Source organism: Astatotilapia calliptera, chromosome 11, assembly GCF_900246225.1.
Source record: "Astatotilapia calliptera chromosome 11, fAstCal1.2, whole genome shotgun sequence".
Taxonomy (NCBI): domain Eukaryota; kingdom Metazoa; phylum Chordata; class Actinopteri; order Cichliformes; family Cichlidae; genus Astatotilapia; species Astatotilapia calliptera.
In genome coordinates, this window is record NC_039312.1 from 17,387,114 (window position 1) to 17,409,924 (window position 22,811).

Below are 22,811 nucleotides of genomic sequence, written 5' to 3' on the forward strand. Positions count from 1 at the left end.
ATGCACTTATTTATTCAAGATCATCAGTATTCTCCTGTTCCTGCTTTTGCTCTGTCCTTCATCTCATTTTCAGACTTGTCAGTAATGCATTTCATTTTCTTGACAATTATGGAAATGAGTGTTTTAGTCTGTAGAAATGAAAATGTGTGTGTGGGGGGGGGGATCCCTGCTGTGTTGTGTATGAAAGAAATGCCATTTGGTGAAACATTTATCATTAAGTTGCTCTTTTGCACCACAACAGCTCATGATTTACAGATATATAGTTTGCAGTATGTTCTGTTTATTTGCTATCACATCCTGCGGTTGCCTGTAAAGATCAACTTGGTGCTAAATGTTGCCAAATCAGCGCTTTGACCGTTGTTCATTTGTCTTAAATGAACGGGGATTTCATTTGGAACAAGCCTTCATCTTCAAGAGCCTTTACAATGTCTGCTGTCACCGTCTTTCTCCTGCTCTTTGGTTTGCAGCCTCTTCTCTTAACATGTTTCACTGCGAGCCTAATGCTGTGAAATAGATGCTCAGTGTTGCGCTGTATAGTTTAGGCCCTCTACCCAACCACGGCTCCAAATGACTCCAAATATTTATCAGCTTGATAAATCGCGGCTCCAGCTCTGCTCTCATGAATCAGCTGCCAGGTTTAATTTGCATTTTGAATAGGAGACACTGATAATTTTTTAAGGAATCTGAAACATTTATGTTTGCTTAGAATCACGTTAACCCCGCTTCTGCTTATTTAATCATCAATAAATCAACCAAAGTTGCACAAAACGGCAAAAAAACACCAAATAATCTGACTTTTTTTTTCTTTTAATCTCTCCCTCTCTACGACACATCTTCTGCCTTCCCTCTCCCTTCCCGGACAACCTCTGTGTACTTTCTGTCCTTGTATTATCCTCTTTCTCCATCCTCCATCCTTTCCCCCCCCTCAACTGCAACGTCTTTCCCATCTCGACTTTCCTCTGTAAAGGATTTCGATAAGCCTCAGGAGGTGCTGCTCAGGCATCACGCCAGCATCAGTGAGCTGAAGAGAAACTTCATGGAGGCGGTCCCAGATCACAAGCCAAGTGAGTGGGACAAGCGCCTGTCCACACACTCTCCCTTCCGCACCCTGGGAATCAACGGTCAGCCTCTGCCCAGCGCGGATGGGGTAAGTCTGGCACAAAAAACAACTGATCCTTTTAGTTCATTTAGTCTATCAGTTGAAGAATTTGAGAGAAAAAATAGTAAAAAAATAACATCTAATTTGGCTAATTAAGATGAGCAGTTTTGGAACTGACTTGGCACTTACTTGTGTTTGAGTAATGCTTAAAAAGAAGAAGAAATTGTGAAGAGGAGTCATTCAGGCTCTTTCTGATGTAGACAGTGTTGACAGTTTGCGTGTGCATGTATCTGAGCTGATGGCATGCGGTATGCATTAATTGAATGTGTATGAAGAATGCAGCCGGACTCGTTGACTTTTATATTTGTTCATTCACATAAAAGACCGCTGTGGGTGAGGCATCTTTGGCACAGGTTTTCCTCCCTGAGATGTCACTCGGTCTGAATCAGACCTGCTTAGGATGCCTCTGAAGCCCAACACGTTTGTACTGCATGACTGACAGACCTGACTTTTACAAATTTGCTGCATGACTAAAAGGCAACCCACCTTCAAGACGTTTTGCACGTGCTGGCGCTGAACAGTATTTCCCCTCTTCCCTCTCTTTTTCCTCTCTTTTTTTCTTGGCTTACTTTCTTTTTACGCTGCTTTCACCTTTTTCATTTTGCTGCTTTCTCTGAGCATCTTTGTTTGTTTTTTATGAAGAGATGAGGCCTCATTCACAGTTGTATCAGCAAACAGCTAATACAACATTATTATTATTATTAATATTGTTATTGACATGAGTAAATATTTGAATGACAGTATTTCAGGTAATTGAAGCTTTTCACGGATGGAAACTCAGTTTCAATTTAGTCGCTGTCACATGAGTAATTATGTAATCTGTTGACGTTCACTTGACATGCATTTGCATCAAGTGCTTCATGATGACTTGGACACAAAGATTATTACATTTGAAAACTTAAATTCCTTCAAAAATATCATATTGTCAGTATGCACTTGAGTTTTCAAAGAAAAACGTACAGGAGGGGCCATAATTTCTTGCAGATAGACATTTGTTTTTAATAGTTTCGCAGTGGATTTGAAATCAAGTCATCAACATGTGATTGAAGTGCCATCTGTCAGCTTTAATTTAAGGGCTTGTACAAAAGTATAGCATTATCTGTTTAGGAATTACAGCCATTTTTATGCACTGTCTCCACAACATTTTCATGGCCAGGTGAAACTTGTGCCCTTATTATTTCTCGACAGATGAAACAGACGTAACATAACAAGTTGAGTCAAAATGTTATTCAAAAATATGAGGCTAGAGCAAGTCAGGGGTCTGTCATTAGGCTGAACAATCCGATCACACCTATCAGAGAAATAGCAAAAACCTACAGAGTGGCCAAATCAATAATCTCGGACGTTTTATAAGATAATGAATTCAATGGCCAACTCAGCAACACCGAGATGCCTGAAAGACCACAGAAAACAACCAAAGTGGATGATGAAATATTTCCAAGGTTAAGAAAAAACATTTTCACAACACATAAGCAAGTTAGCAAGGTAAGAGTATCAGTGTCCGAGTGTATTATCAAGAGGGAAATGAATGGAAATACAGAGGCTTTACAGCTGGGTGGTTAAACGAGAAGGCTGAATTAGACTTTGCCAGAAAACATCTAAAAGAGTTTGGACACATGAAACCAAGATGAACTACCAGAATGATGGGAAGAGAAAAGTATTGATAAGGAGGGAAATAGCCAATGATCATAAGGCCATCAAGGAAAAGAAATGAGATACTCTTCCACGGCCAGTTGATCACCTGATCTCAGCCAAACAGTTTTGATTTTCTTTTTACTGGAGACAAATTTCAAAGATGCACAAATAGACGTAAACAGAAGATTTGATGTCAGCAGGTTGTAGACTTGAACATTTTTATTCAAGTGAACAAACCTGATATTTAAAATTGGCAAAAAAAAGTCATTATTTTTAAACCTCACAACTTGTTAAACACCTTGAATTGCTGGAAGTCTGCATTTCAGTCATATTGATTTAAAATCCACTGTGGTGATGTGCATAGGCAAACTACAAACACTGTTCCTTTGTCCAACAAATTATGGACCAACTGTACTGACAGCTCACAGCGAGCAGTTTGGAAATGAAACAGAACAATTGTAGAAAGTCTATGAGCCAACAACCACACGACTCATAACAGGAGTAATATTATTTTTTATAATTTTTTTCCAAGGCAGCTTATCGTCTTATTTACAGCTCACTACTGTGAGAAAAGTAAACATCAACTTTAAGCAGAGCTAGATTTGATTCTGCTGCTTCTAACGGACTGATAATTGAATTAAAATAAAGTAAAAGCTACTTGTTAAAACAACCAGTTAAACTTTAGGTTCTGAGCTGCTGACATTATGAACCTTTATGACAGCTTGATGTCACTTGAGATGCATAGCATTGTTGCTATCCATCAGCTCTCAGCTGCATCAGCTTTAGCTGATGAGATAGTTTTAAATAAGATACCGCAAGTGTGAATGACTTTTCTGTCTTTTCAAGAGAAGAAAGAAAAGTTTGTTGTTCATGGAAACAAATAAAGTGCATGTTAAAATGCATGTAACATTTCAATGCTCTGAAAACAAACGAAAAGTGAATAAAATCTGGTTTGTTTTCTAATAAAGGCTTTAAAATGTTAGAATTTTATCAGCTGTTGCACAAATTCAGATTTGACAAATTCAGTTCATTATCGTATTTTAAAATTCCTCCCTCTCATCTTTTCCCCCCTCCTCCTCCTGCTCATCCTCGTCCCCCCATCAGTTTGTCATCCGCCTTCCGCGCGGCCCCCTGCTCGACTTCTACTCCAAACGCAGCTGAGGGGGTCGTCTCAACCCTGCGGAGGCCCCACACAAGGTGTGAATGTGACCCACGGAGACCGCACCCTGCCCATCTACCCATCAGCCTCTAGCTTTCTCTTCTCCTCTTCTCCTTCCTTTGCTTCCTCTGCAGCATCACTCCAGCATTTTCACCTCTCATCCTCTGCTCCACTTGAGAAGCTGCCCTCTTTTTTTTTTTTTTTTTCTCTCAGGCTTCCTTTGAACTGTTGAGACTTTGATTCCCTGTTTCCTCCACTGCGGCACAATTCCCCCACCCCACCCCTGGTTTCTCCAACCAGAATCAGACCTCTCCTTCTCCAAAGACTGATCAGGACTGGAAGTGATAACGCAGTGCTGTTTGCATTTTCTGTGACGTCTTTTGGACTTTTAAAGATACAAGTTTTGACTTTTATCCAGAGGTTTTTAATGTTTGACCGCATCACTTTGAGCCTGCTTTTATACACGTGTTGAGGTTCATTTATATTGTCAGTAGTCTTTAAAAAAAGAAAAAGATGACCACTGTGACTTTTTTCCTGAGCTCACATGCACTAGAAAACAGCAGTCTTGTTAATGGGGGAAATGATCAGTACCCTTTCACACTATAGTATTTCTTGAGGCAGCTTAATTGTTATTCTTAATAACCTGTTTGTCCTCCACCAGTATTTGGAAAGGGAGTATGTAGCAGCTGCAAGAGATTCCTTGTTGCATGACTTTTTGACAATCAACGTTGACCAAAGAATAAAAGCCATTCCATATTCAGTTCATATGCTTCTTATTTTCATTTATGCAATTGAATTATTTCATATAAACTTCAGGTTTCATAATATTCCACTGGTCCTTCCTCTCCAAATTTAAACAGGAGAATTGAATCATGACGCATTCTATTTATTGTTAAGATGCATGCCATAAAGTTGTAACCATTCATAAAACTTGCTCATCTACTTTTAGCATGCACCATGTAGAAATGATTGTGGCCATTGTGTGTTGTTAAGCTATGGCATTAAAACAGGGCTGATTTTTATTACATAAGTGCAATCAGATAACCAGAGTCTCTGCAGTACCTCATAAAACCTATACTTTGTGCAGCCTAATCCACTCTATGTACATATTTTTAGCTTGCATGCATGTGTATTTATCATTTTCACAGTATCAGTTGGAAATACTTCACATAGTAACTATTTTATGTCTTTTTTAGAGTGTGTGCATTAGACCCCTAAGCAATGGTTCAGACACAAAGACTGCACATGAGGAAACCAGCAGTAGTTTGGAATTTACAGACCTACCCATCAAGAGCGAGCCCGAGAGTGTCGAAGTCCACAGCGCTACTGTTGAGAAAGAGTTACGTGATCAGGAAGAGGTTGTAGTGTTTGAGGCGAACTTGGTGCCAATCGTAGAGGTGGAAATGGCACAGCTGCCTCCTTCCTTTGATCCCTCCTGTAATGCTTTAGAAGTGATCCCGGAAGAAGAAGGATCGTGTCCCGGAGTGTCGGCTGACTCTGGGAGGATAGCTGGATCTTCCCCAGCTTCCTATTTCTGGAGCGATGGTCCACAGGTCATGCGCTGTTTCCAGGTAGCCTCCTGACTCCCTCGGGGTGATGCTGATTATTTCCCTTCTTGGCTGACACACTCCTTTGCAGCACCGATACAAATAAAAAAACTTGTGACTCTCCTAAGGTGGTATTCGGTTTGGTGTGAAAGTGCTTGTTATTGTCAGACGGAACTCAAGACGCTGCAGAGGTGCTGCACAGTGGTGTGCTAAGTTTTTAACGACGGTGACGGGTCACTGTAAAAATCTCTGCTACAAAACCATTACTTTTGATCATCTTTCTAACGCACCTGTGCCGTTTATTCACCGTTTCTCTTGGAGTGGTTGGTGGTGGGAAGTGACGTTAACACGTTGATTCTTCTGTTTCGAATACAATAAACTAATCTGGTGAGAGGAAATAGCGGTTGTGGTGAAAGTCTAATTAAAGAAAAAAAAGGCAATAGCTAATGCATGGTGTGAAATAAAGTGTTTGCTGTGGTGCAAAGTGTCTGGTTAAACAGCCACTCATGGGGCTGTGCTCCATTTCACAGCCCCCTCTGGTGCAGACGCAGACTGTCACCATCACAGCCGTCTCCAGCCCCTTACCCAGTGGCATCTCCACCACAGAGGTCCCTATCATCCCGACTAGGACCTTCACCTATGAGTCTTCAAAGGTAGGGGCTCCAGCAGCTGCTCAGCCCAGATCTGTCTCAGCTATAGGCAGTCAGGTTTGCATGGTGGAGGTGGCTTCAAAAACTCCCAATAAGGAGGTCTGGGAGGATCAGTAGAAGGGCTCCAAAATAAGAATGAAGCAGCCTCGTGCCTTCCTCGGTGAAACCTTGATGTCACATGATTTAGAAATGATTATTCAGTACATCCCCCTTTTTTCTTCTTTCCTTCAGGTGACCGTTGATGGGACAGAGGAGGACAAAGATTGCTCAACAGTATCCAGTTCCCAGACCATTACCTCAGAGACCACCAGTGGCACCTCAGTGACGACTACCACCACTCACATCTCAAAGGTCAGCAGAGCAAATTAGGCTCTCGCCTTTCCCGTTCTATTACTCTTTATATGCCTAATATAGATTTTCCTTCCTGTACAGGTAGTAAAAAGTGGATCTTCAGAAACTCGCGTGGAGAAGAGAATTGTCATAACCGCAGACTCTGACATCGACCAAGATAAGGTACAAAATCTACACACAGGTTTAGGCGTAAGGCGGTATTTGCTCTCTTGGCTGAGTTTTATATGGAAGCTTGTTTGTGCAGTAAAAGGAAAGAAAGCCTTAACTCAAAATTTCAACAACTGGAAGGAAATTCCAAGATAGTTAGCAAAGACGTTACACAGAGTGCGGTGCAAAATAACAGCATTTCATTCCAAATTTTTCAGATGCAAACTTGTCGTGTAATCGTCTCTGAGGTAAAACAATATTATTTAATCACTGCATATTCAGTACGGGTGCGCATTTTGAGCTACGAGTGCACTTGCTGCCAAATGCAGTGCTGTGATTAGTCAGATCTGTATTTTTTACATGTGAAAAATCAAAAAAATTGAGGTTGAACTGGAAAAATAAATGCCACAACCTCATCCCGCAAAATCATGTGAGCGGTTGAGGTGAACAGCTGCATTAATAGTAGGCGAGTCCAAAAAATATTTTTAATGCACAGAATATTCTAATCTTATCCAATTTTTTTTCAGCACCGAAAACAAGCTTCCTTAGTTTTAGATACTACTCTTTAATCTGAAATATGAAGTTATAGTGTTTTGCTTAAATTTGTACTTGCATCAACTCTTTAGCGCTTAATGACGAGGACAGTTTTGTCTTAGCAACTTGAGATCATATAAACAAAACATGTCTGTGTTGCAGGAGAAGCACGGCGGAGCATCAGCATTGTAACTGAACCACACCTTGTTCCTTTGACCAATCACCTCCGATATCCCCAGCACTCAACACACAGTGACCAGCTGTACTTGCGCACACATATCTTAAAAAACAGGAAAAAACCCCCACTCATAACTCTGCAGCTAAAATGATTGATAACAGCGTATATTAATTCCTAATAGTCTGTTTGTTTTCAGTTTTTGTATTTTTTTCAGGCTGTTCATTGTAGGCAGAGCTGCACAGTCCTCAGATTATCCTAGTGTTGTAAAAGTTTAGCGAGTACACGTTTATTGGTTAAATCCCAGCATTTGCAGTTGTGTGATCTCAAGTTACGTTTGCTTTTAAATACTTTTTTTTCCTAGTGGTTTTTACATTGTTGATTTTATACAAATTTACTGTTTCCATTATAGTTTAGATGCCATTATCAGCATTTCTTCCCACGGTGCTGCTAGGGGAACGTTAAGACCACATTCAAGGGAACTCTCTTTTTTTTTTTTTCTTGTTGTTTACTTGTCTATTTAATTCAGGAGAGACTTTTTATTTTAATGAAATGACATACCTCACATCTCTATGTGGACAAAGATATTTTCTGCTCAAATTTGGACAGTTTGTTCACGTCTCAGGTACAAAAATAAAGAAAGAAATAAAAAAAAAACCAAGTTAATATTTTCTTCCCCAACCAGCTTAAGAACCAGTAGCCTACATATTCTTGTAAAGTTTGAATTTTTAAAAAATTGATCTATTTTGAAATATTTCTCTATTTTATAGAAGTAATGCTTTTTATAGTATTTGTACAAATGTGAGGTTTTTAAGTTATTCATATCTGCTCATGAAAATGTAGGTTACCATTTGTGGTGTTTTACTGAATTTTGAGGTCTCTATTTAAGACTCGTCTTGCCTGAATCACCCTGAATCATTCTTATTCGTTTCCTCTCGTAGTCCACCAAGTACATCCGACTTTACAGAACTCACAGATAACAGTGGAGATTTACTCAGCTCTGTTTTTGTTCATTTTAATAGAAGTCCTACCTGCTTTGAACATATTTGGTTGATATGAAAAGTTTTTACAGGTTTTTGGTCTGTTTATCTCAGGTTTTGATATTCTTTGTAAGACTACAGACCTCCGTATGATTGTATGAGGAATGTCCATGTATTTATTATCCACCTCTATTGTAAATGTACATGTATGTTCAGTCAAGTGAGGTCAATAAATATAAAAGCTTGTCTGTCACAATAGCCACACATGTAAGCCATGAAGGCAGCTGCCCGATAAATGTGGCTTTTCCTCTCACGGGAGCACACGTTGTCTTTTTTTTTTTTTTTCTACGTGTTCTACTATACAGTAATTTATTTGTTAAGTAGGAACTGTTTCATGTGATTTGATGTATTGTGATGTTTCACCACAAGCTGGTTTCCAGGCTTCCACCATGTTAAATACTACATTCATAATCAACCAAGTTTGTAAAGCCTTTTTAACCACGTAGTCTGAGTAGGTTGCTCTCACTTGCTGTTTTTCCTGTACTTTTTCATAGAGAAGAAAACATACGAATCTTTTCTAGATAGCATGTTTGGTAGCATTTTTTTTTTTTTTAAAAAAAAAAAAAAAAAAAAAAGCCATTGCTATTATAGCTAAAACTCAATCACATCTGCATTTTTCCTCCCTCGATAAAAAAGTAGTTTCACATTAAGAAAAAAATAATAGTTTTTAGAAAATTGAAAATATTGTTGCTTTGTGACTTATCCCTGTCTTTTTATGGAAAATAAAATAAAATAAGCATTATTTTGCATGTTGTTGGGCTGTCTGTGAATGAAGCACGTCATATTAAAAATGAGCTCTTGGTAAGTAATAAATATTTAATGCCAGTCTTTTTTTTTTTTAAATTTAATGCCAGTCACTTGTTTTGCAGTGGATGTTGCACGTTCAATACCAAACTCTTAAAAAAAAAAAAAGAGTCACATCTGTCTAGATCAGGGATGTCAAACTCATTTTACACAGTCAGTCCGCTTTGATCTTAAGTGAGCCGAATCAATGAAACTGATGGATGTTTAAAATTACAGTAGTTCTGGAAGTTCATTGCCCAGACTATTCTGTAATTATACAATATAAAGTTTTCATAACTTCAGACACCTAAAAAAAAAAAAATCATAGTAGGTAGTGGAAAAAACTAACTTTTATGTAATTAATAATTATTGTGATGAATTATGAATGGGAGATCTTTATCAATAAGAAATGCTGTCAAAACTATGAAAATACAGTTAAAAGTTCAAACTTTCTGAACTTTTTTTGCCCAGTGGACTGGATTGGAGTCTTTGCCGGCCACTTCTGGCCCCAGAGCCTTATGTTCTGACACCCCTGGTCTAGATCGTTATCCCATTATTTAAACATATACAAACAGAGCCCTCAGGAAATGATTGTTAGAGCTGTCTAAACAAGCAAATACACAGCCACTATATCTCATGAAACTGAAGAGTAACATTTAAAACAAGCATAGGTCCTTTTGGCTTTTCTTTATCTCTCTAATTTGGTATTCACTGGTTGTTGGTAAGAGCACCTGAATCTATTTGCACATATTACAAGAACAACATCTAAGCACATTCCTACATGTGTTCTGGATTTAATAGTTACATTTTCATGAGGCTTAATCACTGATAAGGCAAACCTCTTGGGGCTGGTGGTGAGACATTCTGTTACATTCAACTAAGCCGCAAAGCAAACTGCAGTAAAAGTCACTTTTCAATCTAAAAGAGAAACCCCTTTATTTTGAAAAGATGGACTGACATCAGTTAAGGTTCAACCACATGTCTGAAGCTCAATTAATTAGTATAATTAAAAACTGCTCAACTGTAACTGCCTCCTAAAAGAGGGGAAATGGCTGAATCTGAAAGTGCTTATCAACACAGAGGTGAGTTTGGAGAACTGTACAGGTATTTATTGGTTATACACAATCAATTGCTTCACGCAAGTTGTAAACAAAGTCTCTGAGTCCACTGTCTTTGTCAAAGATGGCTTCTAGCGAATCACCTTTACTGGGCTCTTGAAACTTGATGCTGCCTGAAGCTGGAGTTGATAAGCCATCGGGTGGATTTTGAAACCATACAGCCTAAAAAAAAAAGAACAAAAATAAATAAATAAATTCCTCGCTTTTCAGAGGTCAGTGGTTTGGTGTCGTTTGAAAACTGAGTGTAACATTGATGCAAAAGAACAAACCTTGGCACAAACTGATTGGCAGGTCGCTTTGGGCGGTACTCTGGGTGCACCATGAACAGCATGTGAGGGAACCCCGTGCCAAAGTAGGCTCCATCCGTGTGGTGGTGCCTAGAGGATTTAGGGGTGTACACATCCATGCACTTTGGGCAATAAAGCTTCACCATCGCTTCTCCCGGTATATCCGATAAACCTACGTTACGCAGGAGAGAGAGAAAAGAAGGGATAGTCACAAATATCACAGTGTGTTGTTTAGTTCAAGTGATCCCCCCCCCCCCAATGAGAAGATCAAAAACAATCAGACCTACCAATCGGAAGCATTGGCTGATTCTCACAATACACTCTGGGGCAATAGCCAAAATCCCCCTGCTGATACTTTTCCAACTACAAAAAAGAACAAACTTAAATCACTCGTGATGATCATGTTGTGGTGCCTGTAAGAGGTTGTTGCAAAAACTATAAAATAAGAGCCCACCATTTGTGCAATGCCTCTGTTTGTGAGGATGTAACGTGCATGTATAAGTCCGTACAGCATCTCTGCTGCCTGCTCTATCAGGTCGCTCTGGTTTGGATTATCTTCAAGCTCCTCATCTGTTTAAATAGAAACAATTTAGCCTGTTTAACTATTTTACTATCTCATTTTATGAGAGAAGTGGTTTGCACCACTTTAAAATCTCACCTGGCTCCAGGTCAAGAATCATATCCAGAGCCTGGCGGTAATGAGGCACCTGCTCATTCAACCCCGTCAGGTTAAACTTGTCCTGTATGTAGTCTTCATCAACCTAAAACACAGCAGCAGAAGGAAACCAAAGGCTATTAATAGCACAAGTTACTGTTGCAGCAGTGCACTGCACAGCACACTGATATAGAACCATTATACAAAAGTTTAACAAGATTACTGCGATGCAGCCAGCTATTTTTTGGCATTTTTCATTTAAGCATTTTTACTTGATGCCCTTTTTGTACTCTTAGAAAGAAAACCCACCGTGCTCTTCACAAACAGGCGAGGAGAGCAGTTGCAACAGTCAGGTCTTAACTATATGTAGCTGAACTGAAAACTACGTGTGTGTAAAATGTCCAAGGTGGCATCTTCCAGCCCCAAAGATACCAAATAATAAAATAAATAATGCAGACCAGAAAGTAAATGACGCAGCAGATTATCCTGGTTACAGGTTACTGGCCATAGTGTGACCTTGACCCCAGGTTGATATCCAGTAGGTGACGACCTACTCCATCATTTAAAGATTTCCCTGCAAGTTATTGAGACACTGCAATATAAACTAGAAAGTGCATTTTCTGAAGAAACTGCAGTGTGAATGCTTGAATCTGAATGTATGCATTGAAATGAAATAATTACTGAATTTAAGTTAAAAATTTTGAATGAGATTAAAAAAAAACCCGAATTTAACCTGAAAACAAAGGTGCTGAACTGCTAAAAGCTGAAGGTTACACAGAAGAAGAAGTTGGAAAAAAGCTGAAAATGTTTTAATTGTAAATTAGAAAAACCTAAGAAATGAGAAAAGAACATTTAGAGTCAGAAAACATCTGAAAGAATATTAAAAGGTCATATTCTTTGAATCACTGAATGACTAAAATGTGATCCCTCCACTTGGATCCACACAGTTTAAAAAGTTTAAATGTCTGAGCTTTGAAAGACAAGATGTTGGAAAGAGAACAACGATGGCGACGTTTTGAGGGTAAAATGATGGCTGTAACACTGTGGACACAGCAGCAGTTGAAAGAGAAGTGCTTAAGATGAATCTTGGCACAGTGGCAGGCAGAGCTCGTTAAGCAGGCAGGTGTGAGCCTGGTTGCTATAGTGACTGCACCCAATGGCTCCATACACACGTACACAGACATGCGCCTCACTTTTGCTGCTTAAAATGAACAGAAAAGTCAGGCCGAAACAAATCGTTCCCAAATGAAAAGTAAAAGTCGTACTGACAAAATTCTTTCACCGTGAGCGACAGCCATGTCTAGTCTACCAAATTCTCAGTTTTCATGCCTGTGGAGTTTATTATATGGACGTGGTGACAGTGGAAAGACACCATGCTCTTCTGATTTTCAAACGAACCTTCTGAGCCATTTTAACATTAGAGTCTATGGAAGAGTTGGAGGGAGGAGGCTGTGCATTGGTGACATTTATGAAAGAACCGTAACACCTAGGACAATAGTAAACACATTGGATGAAAGAGGACAGCCATGGCTACGTTTTGAGGGTAAAATCATACCTGTAGAGCAAACGCTGCGGACACAGCAGCAGTTTTAAAAAAGATTTTAAGATTAATTTTTTTGCTCCTCTCACTCTAGCAGTTGAGCTGCCTCACTCTAGCCCCAACATTCCGTCCCATACACACCCATTATAAACTCTGAAACGGGTGAAAAAACATCATGAAACTTAAACTGGAACTGAAGAAAAAGTATAATAGATATTGAAAAGATAAATACAAGTTGAATAGTTGAATGTCTTGTCTTCGTTTTAAAGTTTGAATGGTGGCTCTATGTCAATGTATGTGGAAGTAGTAAGAGTTTAAAAATGAGTAAGTTGAATGAGAATTTGAAGGGTCTCCCCATTGAAATACATGGGAAATTTTTGTTGAATAAAGTTGAATAAAATTAAAAATATAAATGTTAAAAATGAGAAAAATAGAAGCAATGTTGTCCAAAATAATAGGAATCTAACGATGTTTGAATGGTTTTTCTAAGTTGAACGGTTTTGAAGGAGTAGGCTTTCAAAAAACGTACGGAATACAGAATAAAATATAACTAGAAAGTGCATTTTCTGAAGAAACTGCAGTGTGAATGCTTGAATCTGAATGTATGCACTGAAATGAATTAATTGCTGAATTTTGAGTTAAAAATCTTGAATGAGATTAAAAAAAAACAAAAAAAAAAACGAATTTAACCTGAAAACAAAGGTGCTGAACTGCTAAAAGCTGAAAGTTACACAGAAGAAGGAGTTGGAAAAAAACTGAAAATGTTTTAAATGTAAATTAGAAAACCCTAAGAAATGAGAAAAGAACATTTAGAGTCAGAAAACATCTGAATGAATATTAAAAGGTCATATTCTTTGAATCACTGAATGACTCAAATGTGATCCCTCCACTTTGATCCACACAGTTTAAAAAGTTTAAATGCCTGAGCTTTGAAAGATACGGTGTTGGAAAGAGAACAATAATGGCGACAATTTGAGGGTAAAATGATGGCTGTAACACTGTGGACACAGCAGCAGTTGAAAGAGAAGTGTTTAAGATGGATCTTGGTACAGTGGCAGGCAGAGCTCGTTAAGCAGGCAGGTGTGAGCCTGGTTGCTATAGTGACCGCACCCAATGGCTCCATACACACGCACACAGACATGCACCTCACTTTTGCTGCTTAAAATGAACAGAAAAGTCAGGCCGAAACAAATCGTTCCCAAATGAAAAGTAAAAGTCGTATTGACAAAATTCTTTCACTGTGAGCGACAGCAATGTCTAGTCTACCAAATTCTCAGTTTTCATGTCTGTGGAGTTTATTATATGGACGTGGTGACAGTGGAAAGACACCATGCTCTTCTGATTTTCAAACGAACCTTCTGAGCCATTTTAACATTAGAGTCTATGGAAGAGTTGGAGGGAGGAGGCTGTGCATTGGTGACATTTATGAAAGAACCATAACACCTAGTACAATAGTAAACACATTGGATGAAAGAGGACAGCCATGGCTACGTTTTGAGGGTAAAATCATACCTGTAGAGCAAACGCTGCGGACACAGCAGCAGTTTTAAAAAAGATTTTAAGATTTTTTTTTTTGCTCCTCTCACTCTAGCAGTTGAGCTGCCTCACTCTAGCCCCAACATTCCGTCCCATACACACCCATTATAAACTCTGAAACGGGTGAAAAAACATCATGAAACTTAAACTGGAACTGAAGAAAAAGTATAATAGATATTGAAAAGATAAATACAAGTTGAATAGTTGAATGTCTTGTCTTCGTTTTAAAGTTTGAATGGTGGCTCTATGTGAACGTATGTTGAAGTAGTAAGAGTTTAAAAATGAGTAAGTTGAATGAGAATTTGAAGGGTCTCCCCATTGAAATACATGGGAAATTTTTGTTGAATAAAGTTGAATAAAATTAAAAATATAAATGTTAAAAATGAGAAAAATACAAGCAACCATGTCCAAAATAATAGGAATCTAATGGTGTTTGAATGGTTTTTCTAAGTTGAACGGTTTTGAAGGAGTAGGCTTTCAAAAAACGTACGGAATAGATAATAAAATATAAGAACTAGAAAGTGCATTTTCTGAAGAAACTGCAGTGTGAATGCTTGAATCTGAATGTATGCACTGAAATGACTTAATTGCTGAATTTTGAGTTAAAAATATTGAATGAGATTAAAAAAAACAAAAAAAAAAAACGAATTTAACCTGAAAACAAAGGTGCTGAACTGCTAAAAGCTGAAGGTTACACAGAAGAAGGAGTTGGAAAAAAACTGAAAATGTTTTAAATGTAAATTAGAAAACCCTAAGAAATGAGAAAAGAACATTTAGAGTCAGAAAACATCTGAATGAATATTAAAAGGTCATATTCTTTGAATCACTGAATGACTCAAATGTGATCCCTCCACTTTGATCCACACAGTTTAAAAAGTTTAAATGCCTGAGCTTTGAAAGATACGGTGTTGGAAAGAGAACAATAATGGCGACAATTTGAGGGTAAAATGATGGCTGTAACACTGTGGACACAGCAGCAGTTGAAAGAGAAGTGCTTAAGATGAATCTTGGTACAGTGGCAGGCAGAGCTCGTTAAGCAGGCAGGTGTGAGCCTGGTTGCTATAGTGACTGCACCCAATGGCTCCATACACACGCACACAGACATGCGCCTCACTTTTGCTGCTTAAAATGAACAGAAAAGTCAGGCCGAAACAAATCGTTCCCAAATGAAAAGTAAAAGTCGTATTGACAAAATTCTTTCACCGTGAGTGACAGCAATGTCTAGTCTACTGAATTCTCAGTTTTCATGCCTGTGGAGTTTATTATATGGACGTGGTGACAGTGGAAAGACACCATGCTCTTCTGATTTTCAAACGAACCTTCTGAGCCATTTTAACATTAGAGTCTATGGAAGAGTTGGAAGGAGGAGGCTGTGCATTGGTGACATTTATGAAAGAACCGTAACACCTAGGACAATAGTAAACACATTGGATGAAAGAGGACAGCCATGGCTACGTTTTGAGGGTAAAATCATACCTGTAGAGCAAACGCTGTGGACACAGCAGCAGTTTTAAAAAAGATTTTAAGATAAATTTTTTTGCTCCTCTCACTCTAGCAGTTGAGCTGTCTCACTCTAGCCCCAACATTCCGTCCCATACACACCCATTATAAACTCTGAAACGGCTGAAAAAACATCATGAAACTTAAACTGGAACTGAAGAAAAAGTATAATAGATATTGAAAAGATAAATACAAGTTGAATAGTTGAATGTCTTGTCTTCGTTTTAAAGTTTGAATGGTGGCTCTATGTGAACGTATGTTGAAGTAGTAAGAGTTTAAAAATGAGTAAGTTGAATGAGAATTTGAAGGGTCTCCCCATTGAAATACATGGGAAATTTTTGTTGAATAAAGTTGAATAAAATTAAAAATATAAATGTTAAAAATGAGAAAAATAGAAGCACACCATTCCAAAAGAAGAGGAATCTAATGGTGTTTGAATGGTTTTTCTAAGTTGAACGGTTTTGAAGGAGATAGTCGGCGAAAAACGTACGGAATAGGAAAAAATAATAATAAAGATTAGAAGAACAATACTGTGAATGCTTTTCAAGCATTCACACTAATAAAGATTAGAAGAACAATACTGTGAATGCTTTTCAAGCATTCACACTAATAATAAAGATTAGAAGAACAATACTGTGAATGCTTTTCAAGCATTCACACTAATAACAGTACAGGGATATTTGACCAAGAGAGAAATTCAGACACTCAAACACAAAAAAAAAAGGGAAATGTGTTTTATTTGGTGGTTTCAGTTCTGAAATTACAACAGAACAGAAACTACTGGATGGAAAAAAGTAGCTGAGGTGATTAACTGATTTCTAACCAAAGGAACTTCCAAGAGTCCTTCTAATGTAAAGCTGCAGCTACTTCTAGCATCTACAAATTCATTTGAATTCAGTGTGTTGTTTGCCTAATAGATAACAGTTCAGATTTAAAACTTCAAACACATTTTTGATGCATTTGAATTTTTCTTGTTTTTATGGAAGGTGGTCTAATAAATTCATTAAGCACATACACCTGGTAAGAAGGTAAAATATCATCTTTACATAGCCTGGTTAGTTTGATTTAAGCACATTCTGTACATTTCAGTACTCGCATGTGTTATTCCACATAATATATCAAACAAAATCATGAGTGTGGTGGTCATTTTTGTCTTCTTTATAGCTGATGGCTTTAGTCCACCATACACGTCACACTTTACTGGTTTGGCAAAAGGTCCCAGTACGCTCTCAAACTGTTTTTTATTTTTTATGTTGTTAGCTGAGATTATAAATTTAGCAAAGTAATTTTTGATTGAGAGTAGCTTCACTACGATTTCCAAATGGTTTCGCAACATGCAGCATATCCTTAAGTACTGGCTGTTTTGATGTGTCACCACTATACTAGGCATTTATCTTTCAGTCTAAGCATGCATGGTGCAGGGTCTCAGAATCCTGCTGAACTCCGAAATGGTTCACAGATTACATCTGCATGATTTATAGAAATCTTTCAATCATAAAGTTCAAGTGTCTCCATGATCTTAATCAATAAATTATTCTTTAGGTGATGTTGTAACTATTAACATAAGTGTGCAAACAGAGAAAGTGATCATAAGAAACCAGCACACCACATCAGGTTTGATTTATTCAAAGAAAGTCTGTACGTATGGTCTGATGTGCAAATACATTTGATATATCTTGGTGCTGTGATGAATATGGACCAAAAATCAAGAAGTCAAGGTTCGATTTAATTTAATCATGCGAACCACTAAGGAATTGTGTATTTATGCAGAGTGCTTGTGCTGCCACAGTGTAGAGCAGCCTGATGGTGTGGGGACATAATTTACGCTTCTGTATACTCCGCCAGCAGGCGATGCGAATGATGAAGTCTGTGAAAAGCTTATGACGGTGCAACTAAAGCTTTGAAAAATAAAGAGTGAAAATGAAAATGAGACTGACCTCGCAGAAGAACTCGTTCCCTCTGAGTCCACAGAACCACGATATCCAGGACACCTCCTCTGAGCTGCTCATCCTCCTGACAAACCAGCATAGCCGCAGTGAACCAATTTACACCCAGAAAGGTTAAAAACAAAGGCAGTAAAACATTAACAGGGTTAGTGAGCCGAGCTTTATAAGTGAACATAGCACAACATTATTTTCAGCACAGATAAGGACTGCAGCTGACACCTGGGGTTTTACTAAAAATGTTAAACATAATCTTTAATTGAGCTTAGACCTGCCTCTCAAACCTGGGAAATACGTCAGCTCTTGATTTAGCATGCTGGCTAGCGTTCATGCTAACACGTTCAGTACAAATGTATTACTGTAACGGCACATTAACATAAATACCGCCTATGTGTTTGTATAACTGTATACAAACATTCGCTTTCACTCACCCTTCTTTTATATTAAATAACGCATCAATTTGGAAGCTTTGCTAAGCTGTCCTCCCTCCCAGGGTGACAAAATATAATTTCCGGTCATGCGTTCTTTTCAAAATAAGGTAGCCGACTACACATCCGGCTAGTGATGGCCAAATGAAGCTTTCTGAAAACGGTTCGTTACTCGAAGCTTTTCAACACAGTCCTTTTTGGTGACATCTTGTGGCCAAAAATATGAAGAGCAGCTTGAATCCACAAAATAAAACCAACTGCTTCATAATGATTGTCCACTCTACAGAGTGGAATTCTGTCTGATATTGGGCTGCTGTTGTGTTGCTTTGAACGTGTATTTTTTTGTGTTAAAAAAATGTGGTTTATTTGTTTAATAAATAATTTTGACCAGTAAACTTTCCTTGTTTAAACATGCACCATGGTGTGGTCTTTCTTTGCTTGTGACTTCTTGATGTTGGTAAATACAATAATTGAAAAATACCACGTTACATATAACATACATATAATAATGCACATTATGGAGTATGCTTCTGTTGTGACGTCCTGCCTCCATGTACTTATGCAATTAATCGCTAGACGGGTATATTTATAAACAATATTATATTAGGGAAATTTTCCTATACATATTTTTGACCTGGGGGTAGAATTGATTGTGAGATGGAAAGGGAAAATGCTTATGAGGTTGCAAATTAAAAACATGATGCATTTAAGGTAACACTTTTCATTTTTATTTAAGAAGAGAATTTGTTCCGCTGTGCGATGGCCGAACCTGTTCCTTTTCGTGGAGATAATTTCTCCTGCCTTAAGGAAAATCCCTTCACATGGCACAGAAGATGCTGGATTGCAGAAAAACTGGTAGAGATGCAGTTATACAGTCTAACTGGGCCTCACAAACTATCAGCTAAAGAGAATAAATAAATTAAATTGCTGCACATTTTGTAGACTAACATTTTTAAGATTATTTTTTAAAATAAAATATATCTTTTTATAACATTAAATGTTACGAGTCAAATGAAAGTTTTTCTAAAGTTATTTAATGATATTTATATTATGAAAAGCAGATTTTTGACATTTTAAGTTTTTCCCGTTTCCAAATAAAATAAACACGCACAAAACAAAAGCAAACAGCCAGAACACAAAGCTGGAAAAACCCACCCGATTGACCAAAATCAACTCAAAATACTCCCACACAACAGAACCTCCTCTATTCCTCGTTGGCTCCAAATCTGATCAGTGGTTTGCTATCTGTCACCATCAAAACACTCCACAGATCCCGCGAATGATTCACCTGCTTATAAACCACTGAATCAGATACCGAAGCAGTTAGCTTCTAAATGAAGCTTCGGACGTCACTGATCACGTGACTCTGGCCAAACGAATCAAGCTTCGACACAGTGCTTCTGAAGCAGTGTGTTGATTTTTTTGACACACGCCATCACTACATACGGCATATATTAGGCGAAAGCGAAGGAGAGATAAGCCTACTACCGGTACAATTATCTTTTTGTTGTTTGTTTGTTTGCCATGTTCTCTAAGATCAACATCTGACGTTGCTATATTAGAAGAAAAGTGGCCACACTGTTGTATATTGTGAAACACCCAATTTTTTAAACTACTATAGTAAATAAATACAATCAAATCCAACAATAATGGAAGTAATACGTCAGATCCAAATGAGACATGGTTCACCTTAGTTCAAGTAGGCTAATGTTATGATAATGTCAGTCATGCATCCCAAATTGAATGTGATAGTTAAGAGGTGTGCCTCTATCTCCTCTGTCTGTAAAATACCTTGATGCATGGAGGAGATGCAATGGAAACATACCTTTGATTTTGTTTTTTTTAAATTAATATGAAAGAATATAAAATAAAAGCGAGCGAAAGCAGCTGTTTGTAGTTATATCTCATGTGTTTAATATTTTTACTTTTAGGCTCTTTTAGCTATAAGGGTTAAAAACAGAAAAGCAAAATGCAATGCAGTTTAATCTTTTCACTTTAACAAACACAACATGAGATCCGTGACTGTTTAACCACGTAATTTTTAATGAACTTGTAAAAATGTTGACCTTCTAACATGAACCACACTGATCACATATTTTGCCACTGCCATGTACATTTCACATTATCAGAGTACTTGAACAAACACCTAGAACAGTACAGTTCTAGTACATGCAGGCTAGTTTACATCTCTTCATGAAAATTGCACATTTTACTTCATGTTTCATTTTTTTCACAACTTTACCTTTGATTGATTTTAAAATCTAGGCGGGGGGAAGGGGGGGAGGTTTATTGACAGAATTCAGCTCGGATGGAAGGTCAGGGCAGGTCTGAAAAGGTTTTACGACGAGGTGGTCCAACTTCTTTCTGCTCTTCTTCCTTTGCCATGCCTTCAAACATCAAGATCCTTGAATAAAAACAAGACATTTTACATGCTTTAAAAAGCATTCTTGCAAACCTCAGACGTTACGCATTTGTTTCTCTATTGTCGGTAAGCGGTAGGCCTAGATCTTTTTAGTTTCAGTTTATTTATGAAAATGCTTCTGTGCTGGAATTGAAATACAAGATTTCTTTTATTATTCCTTCTAAGAAAAACTCTTCTCATCTGTAAATGTATCTTATGGGTTGCTGTGCAAGCTGTTATTGTGAATAGTATTTATTTATGTAAAATTGTTATTATCACAGTGAGATGGATAGGATCTTTTTACCCCACTGCCAACAACAAAACGACAAACCTACAGAGCATGTGCACGTAGCAAGTAAAGTGAAAGTAAATGAGAAGAAAGTGTTCATGTAAATGAAACTCATTCCCCAAGTTAACCAAACTGCAGAAAATATCTGAAGGACTACTTTGATATATAGGCTCAGTTTCAACATAACCAGTAATTTCACAAGTATAGGTTTCTGATGTCCAGTATTAGTTCAGTTTTTCAGTTGTTTGGGAAGTTCTTCTCACTATAACCTTATTTGACCTTGGACTCCACTTGCAGTCTACAGCTATGCTCTGAATAGCAACTTATTTCATACTCACAGTTTTAAAATTGCATTTCTCTTTCCCAGCATCATATTGAGGAAGTCATTGTAGCTGATAGTGTCTTTTGAGCTACTTCCAACCACCTCTGCCATCATTTTTTTCAGTTCCAGGTGAGTCTTGGCCAATCCAAGTTTCTCCAACATCCTCTTCAAACCCATTATGTCTATAAAATTACAAGTGCGCAAAAAGAAAAATGAAGTAAAAAACATTACTGCTTGCTTAATCTGAGAGGTTTATTTTGTTGTTGTTTTTGTCTGAGGCACTACTGAAAGTAGCACTTGCTTAATGTTGCTAAAAAAAATTACTTCAGGGCTGCACGGCTAGTGGCGTCCTACCTATTTCCCCTTTGTCGTTGAGATCAAACTCCATGTATTTCTCTGTAACATAAACAATAAGATTATTATTATTCCAAAATTTATGACTTTGCACCAATTGAACAATGAACTGAAGTGTTACTGGTACCCCCTTTGAGACTCACTTTTAAACATTTCAAGCTTTGAGGCCAGGTCTTCCTCTCCTTCATATTTAGGATCTGTGAGAAAAGCCTAATAATGACATAAATACACAATTTAGCATCGCAGGGTGTCAGTCGACGTCTTGGACAGTTCTGTGTTTAGCTCACCTCGTTGATACCATTTAGCTTTTCCTCCTGCTGAGACTTTAGAAGACCAAATGCTTTACCACCTGTGAAAAACCAATATTTTAGGAACAACAACAGCCTGAGAGAACTCTCACAAACAATCAATAAGAACTGGTAGTTTAATGGATGAATTAATAACATAAATGAATGATTAAATAAGTAAATTCAGTCTTGTATTGTTCAGGCTGGTTAAAGTGGCTTTAACAACCAAAGCTAACAGAAAGACAAACTAACCTTGAGCACAGTCCATTTCTGTCAAGAGAGCTGAGAAACTGTGAAACCAACACAAACACAGGCGGAAGGTTACGATGATGCTTCTATAAACTGAACGAGAAGAGGAAGTGAAGTGACAAAGTTTCAGTTAGACAGAAGAGGTTCCTCTGTTACATTTAAGGCTGCAGAAAACGAAGCCAACCTGATGACACAGATAATAATTTAGGAGAACTGTGCATGCAGGACACACGTGTGATCTATCAGCTTATTTAAAATTCTATGTTTTAGGAAGAAGACGTATGTGGCAATAAGATCTTTCTTTAGTGCTCTAGTCTGGAAACTTTTGCTCATGAGGCATTTTTGGATTACATCATATTTTGTTATTCACAGTTTTTTTTTCTGGGTGTGGGTTCCTTTTTATTCATTTAAATGAAAGAGTTATGCACATTTACACCTGGAAGTACCTCAAAGGTGAAATGTCTGTACCAGTGAACAGCTCCACTGGAACGGGTGGAAGTAAAATGGTTTAAGCAGTCACATAAGTCAGATCAATGTGTTTGGAGAGAACTTTAGTGCAGCTTTATCACTTTCTTTTCCTTACTTTAAACATGAGCCCAGAAAGCAACTTGGCCACAAAACTGGCCAAATGTAATGCCTAGTTCTTGCCACACTGTGGTATTGTTGATCACATAATCAGGTAAAGAACATCCAAAAGACTCATGGTAGTTTCCAGTTGAGAC

General features: G+C 37.8%; 3 protein-coding genes across 12 annotated transcripts in view; 1 reads left to right on the top strand and 2 right to left on the bottom strand.

Moving 5' to 3' along the window:
* The window catches only part of LOC113031337 (band 4.1-like protein 2), a 20,546-nt gene extending 11,593 nt beyond the window's left edge, over positions 1 to 8,953 (top strand). For 6 of the 9 annotated variants that reach the window (XM_026183322.1, XM_026183318.1, XM_026183319.1 and 3 more), the window contains 6 exons: positions 968 to 1,147; positions 5,150 to 5,524; positions 6,031 to 6,153; positions 6,382 to 6,501; positions 6,583 to 6,663; positions 7,345 to 8,953. In XM_026183322.1, coding sequence (XP_026039107.1) covers positions 968 to 1,147; positions 5,150 to 5,524; positions 6,031 to 6,153; positions 6,382 to 6,501; positions 6,583 to 6,663; positions 7,345 to 7,374 — 909 coding nt within the window. In that variant the 3' untranslated portion in view covers positions 7,375 to 8,953. Of the gene's footprint in view, positions 1 to 967; positions 1,148 to 3,898; positions 4,717 to 5,149; positions 5,525 to 6,030; positions 6,154 to 6,381; positions 6,502 to 6,582; positions 6,664 to 7,344 lie in introns of those variants that run through there. The other 3 variants (XM_026183321.1, XM_026183323.1, XM_026183324.1) reach the window with 3 other exon arrangements.
* Positions 8,954 to 10,263: 1,310 nt separating this feature from the next.
* On the bottom strand, positions 10,264 to 18,325 carry LOC113031339 (casein kinase II subunit beta-like). 2 transcript variants are annotated; one of them, XM_026183331.1, is made up of 7 exons: positions 18,191 to 18,325; positions 17,754 to 17,829; positions 11,244 to 11,346; positions 11,040 to 11,155; positions 10,873 to 10,948; positions 10,568 to 10,757; positions 10,264 to 10,460 (listed from the first exon to the last, which is right to left on the bottom strand). In XM_026183331.1, the coding sequence occupies exons 2-7, from the start codon at positions 17,823 to 17,825 to the stop codon at positions 10,370 to 10,372; spliced, it is 648 nt and encodes a 215-aa protein (XP_026039116.1). In that variant the 5' UTR covers positions 17,826 to 17,829; positions 18,191 to 18,325; the 3' UTR covers positions 10,264 to 10,369. The 2 variants fall into 2 exon arrangements, with proteins under 2 accessions (XP_026039116.1, XP_026039115.1); XM_026183330.1 differs by lacking the exon at positions 18,191 to 18,325 and adding an exon at positions 18,035 to 18,135.
* A 1,881-nt stretch (positions 18,326 to 20,206) lies between these two features.
* LOC113032186 (allograft inflammatory factor 1-like) lies at positions 20,207 to 22,183 on the bottom strand. The gene is made up of 6 exons (XM_026184898.1): positions 22,093 to 22,183; positions 21,841 to 21,902; positions 21,697 to 21,763; positions 21,554 to 21,595; positions 21,216 to 21,381; positions 20,207 to 20,591 (listed from the first exon to the last, which is right to left on the bottom strand). The coding sequence occupies exons 1-6, from the start codon at positions 22,106 to 22,108 to the stop codon at positions 20,504 to 20,506; spliced, it is 441 nt and encodes a 146-aa protein (XP_026040683.1). The 5' UTR covers positions 22,109 to 22,183; the 3' UTR covers positions 20,207 to 20,503.
* Positions 22,184 to 22,811: the final 628 nt, after the last annotated feature.

Bases quoted from the DNA above. Each gene is read 5' to 3' on its own strand.
- LOC113031339 (XM_026183330.1), bottom strand. From the start codon at position 18,090: ATGAACGCTAGCCAGCATGCTAAATCAAGAGCTGACGTATTTCCCAGG. The intron at 17,830-18,034 runs GCAGGTCTAAGC...CTGGTTTGTCAG, and splicing joins GTATTTCCCAGGTTTGAGAG to GAGGATGAGCAGCTCAGAGG. The intron at 10,461-10,567 runs GTTTGTTCTTTT...TTTTTTTTTTAG, and splicing joins GCCAATCAGTTTGTGCCAAG to GCTGTATGGTTTCAAAATCC.
- LOC113032186 (XM_026184898.1), bottom strand. The intron at 21,596-21,696 runs GTGAGTCTCAAA...TTTATGTTACAG, and splicing joins AAAGCTTGAAATGTTTAAAA to AGAAATACATGGAGTTTGAT. The intron at 20,592-21,215 runs GTGAGTATGAAA...TTTTTATTCAAG, and splicing joins AGAAATGCAATTTTAAAACT to GATCTTGATGTTTGAAGGCA.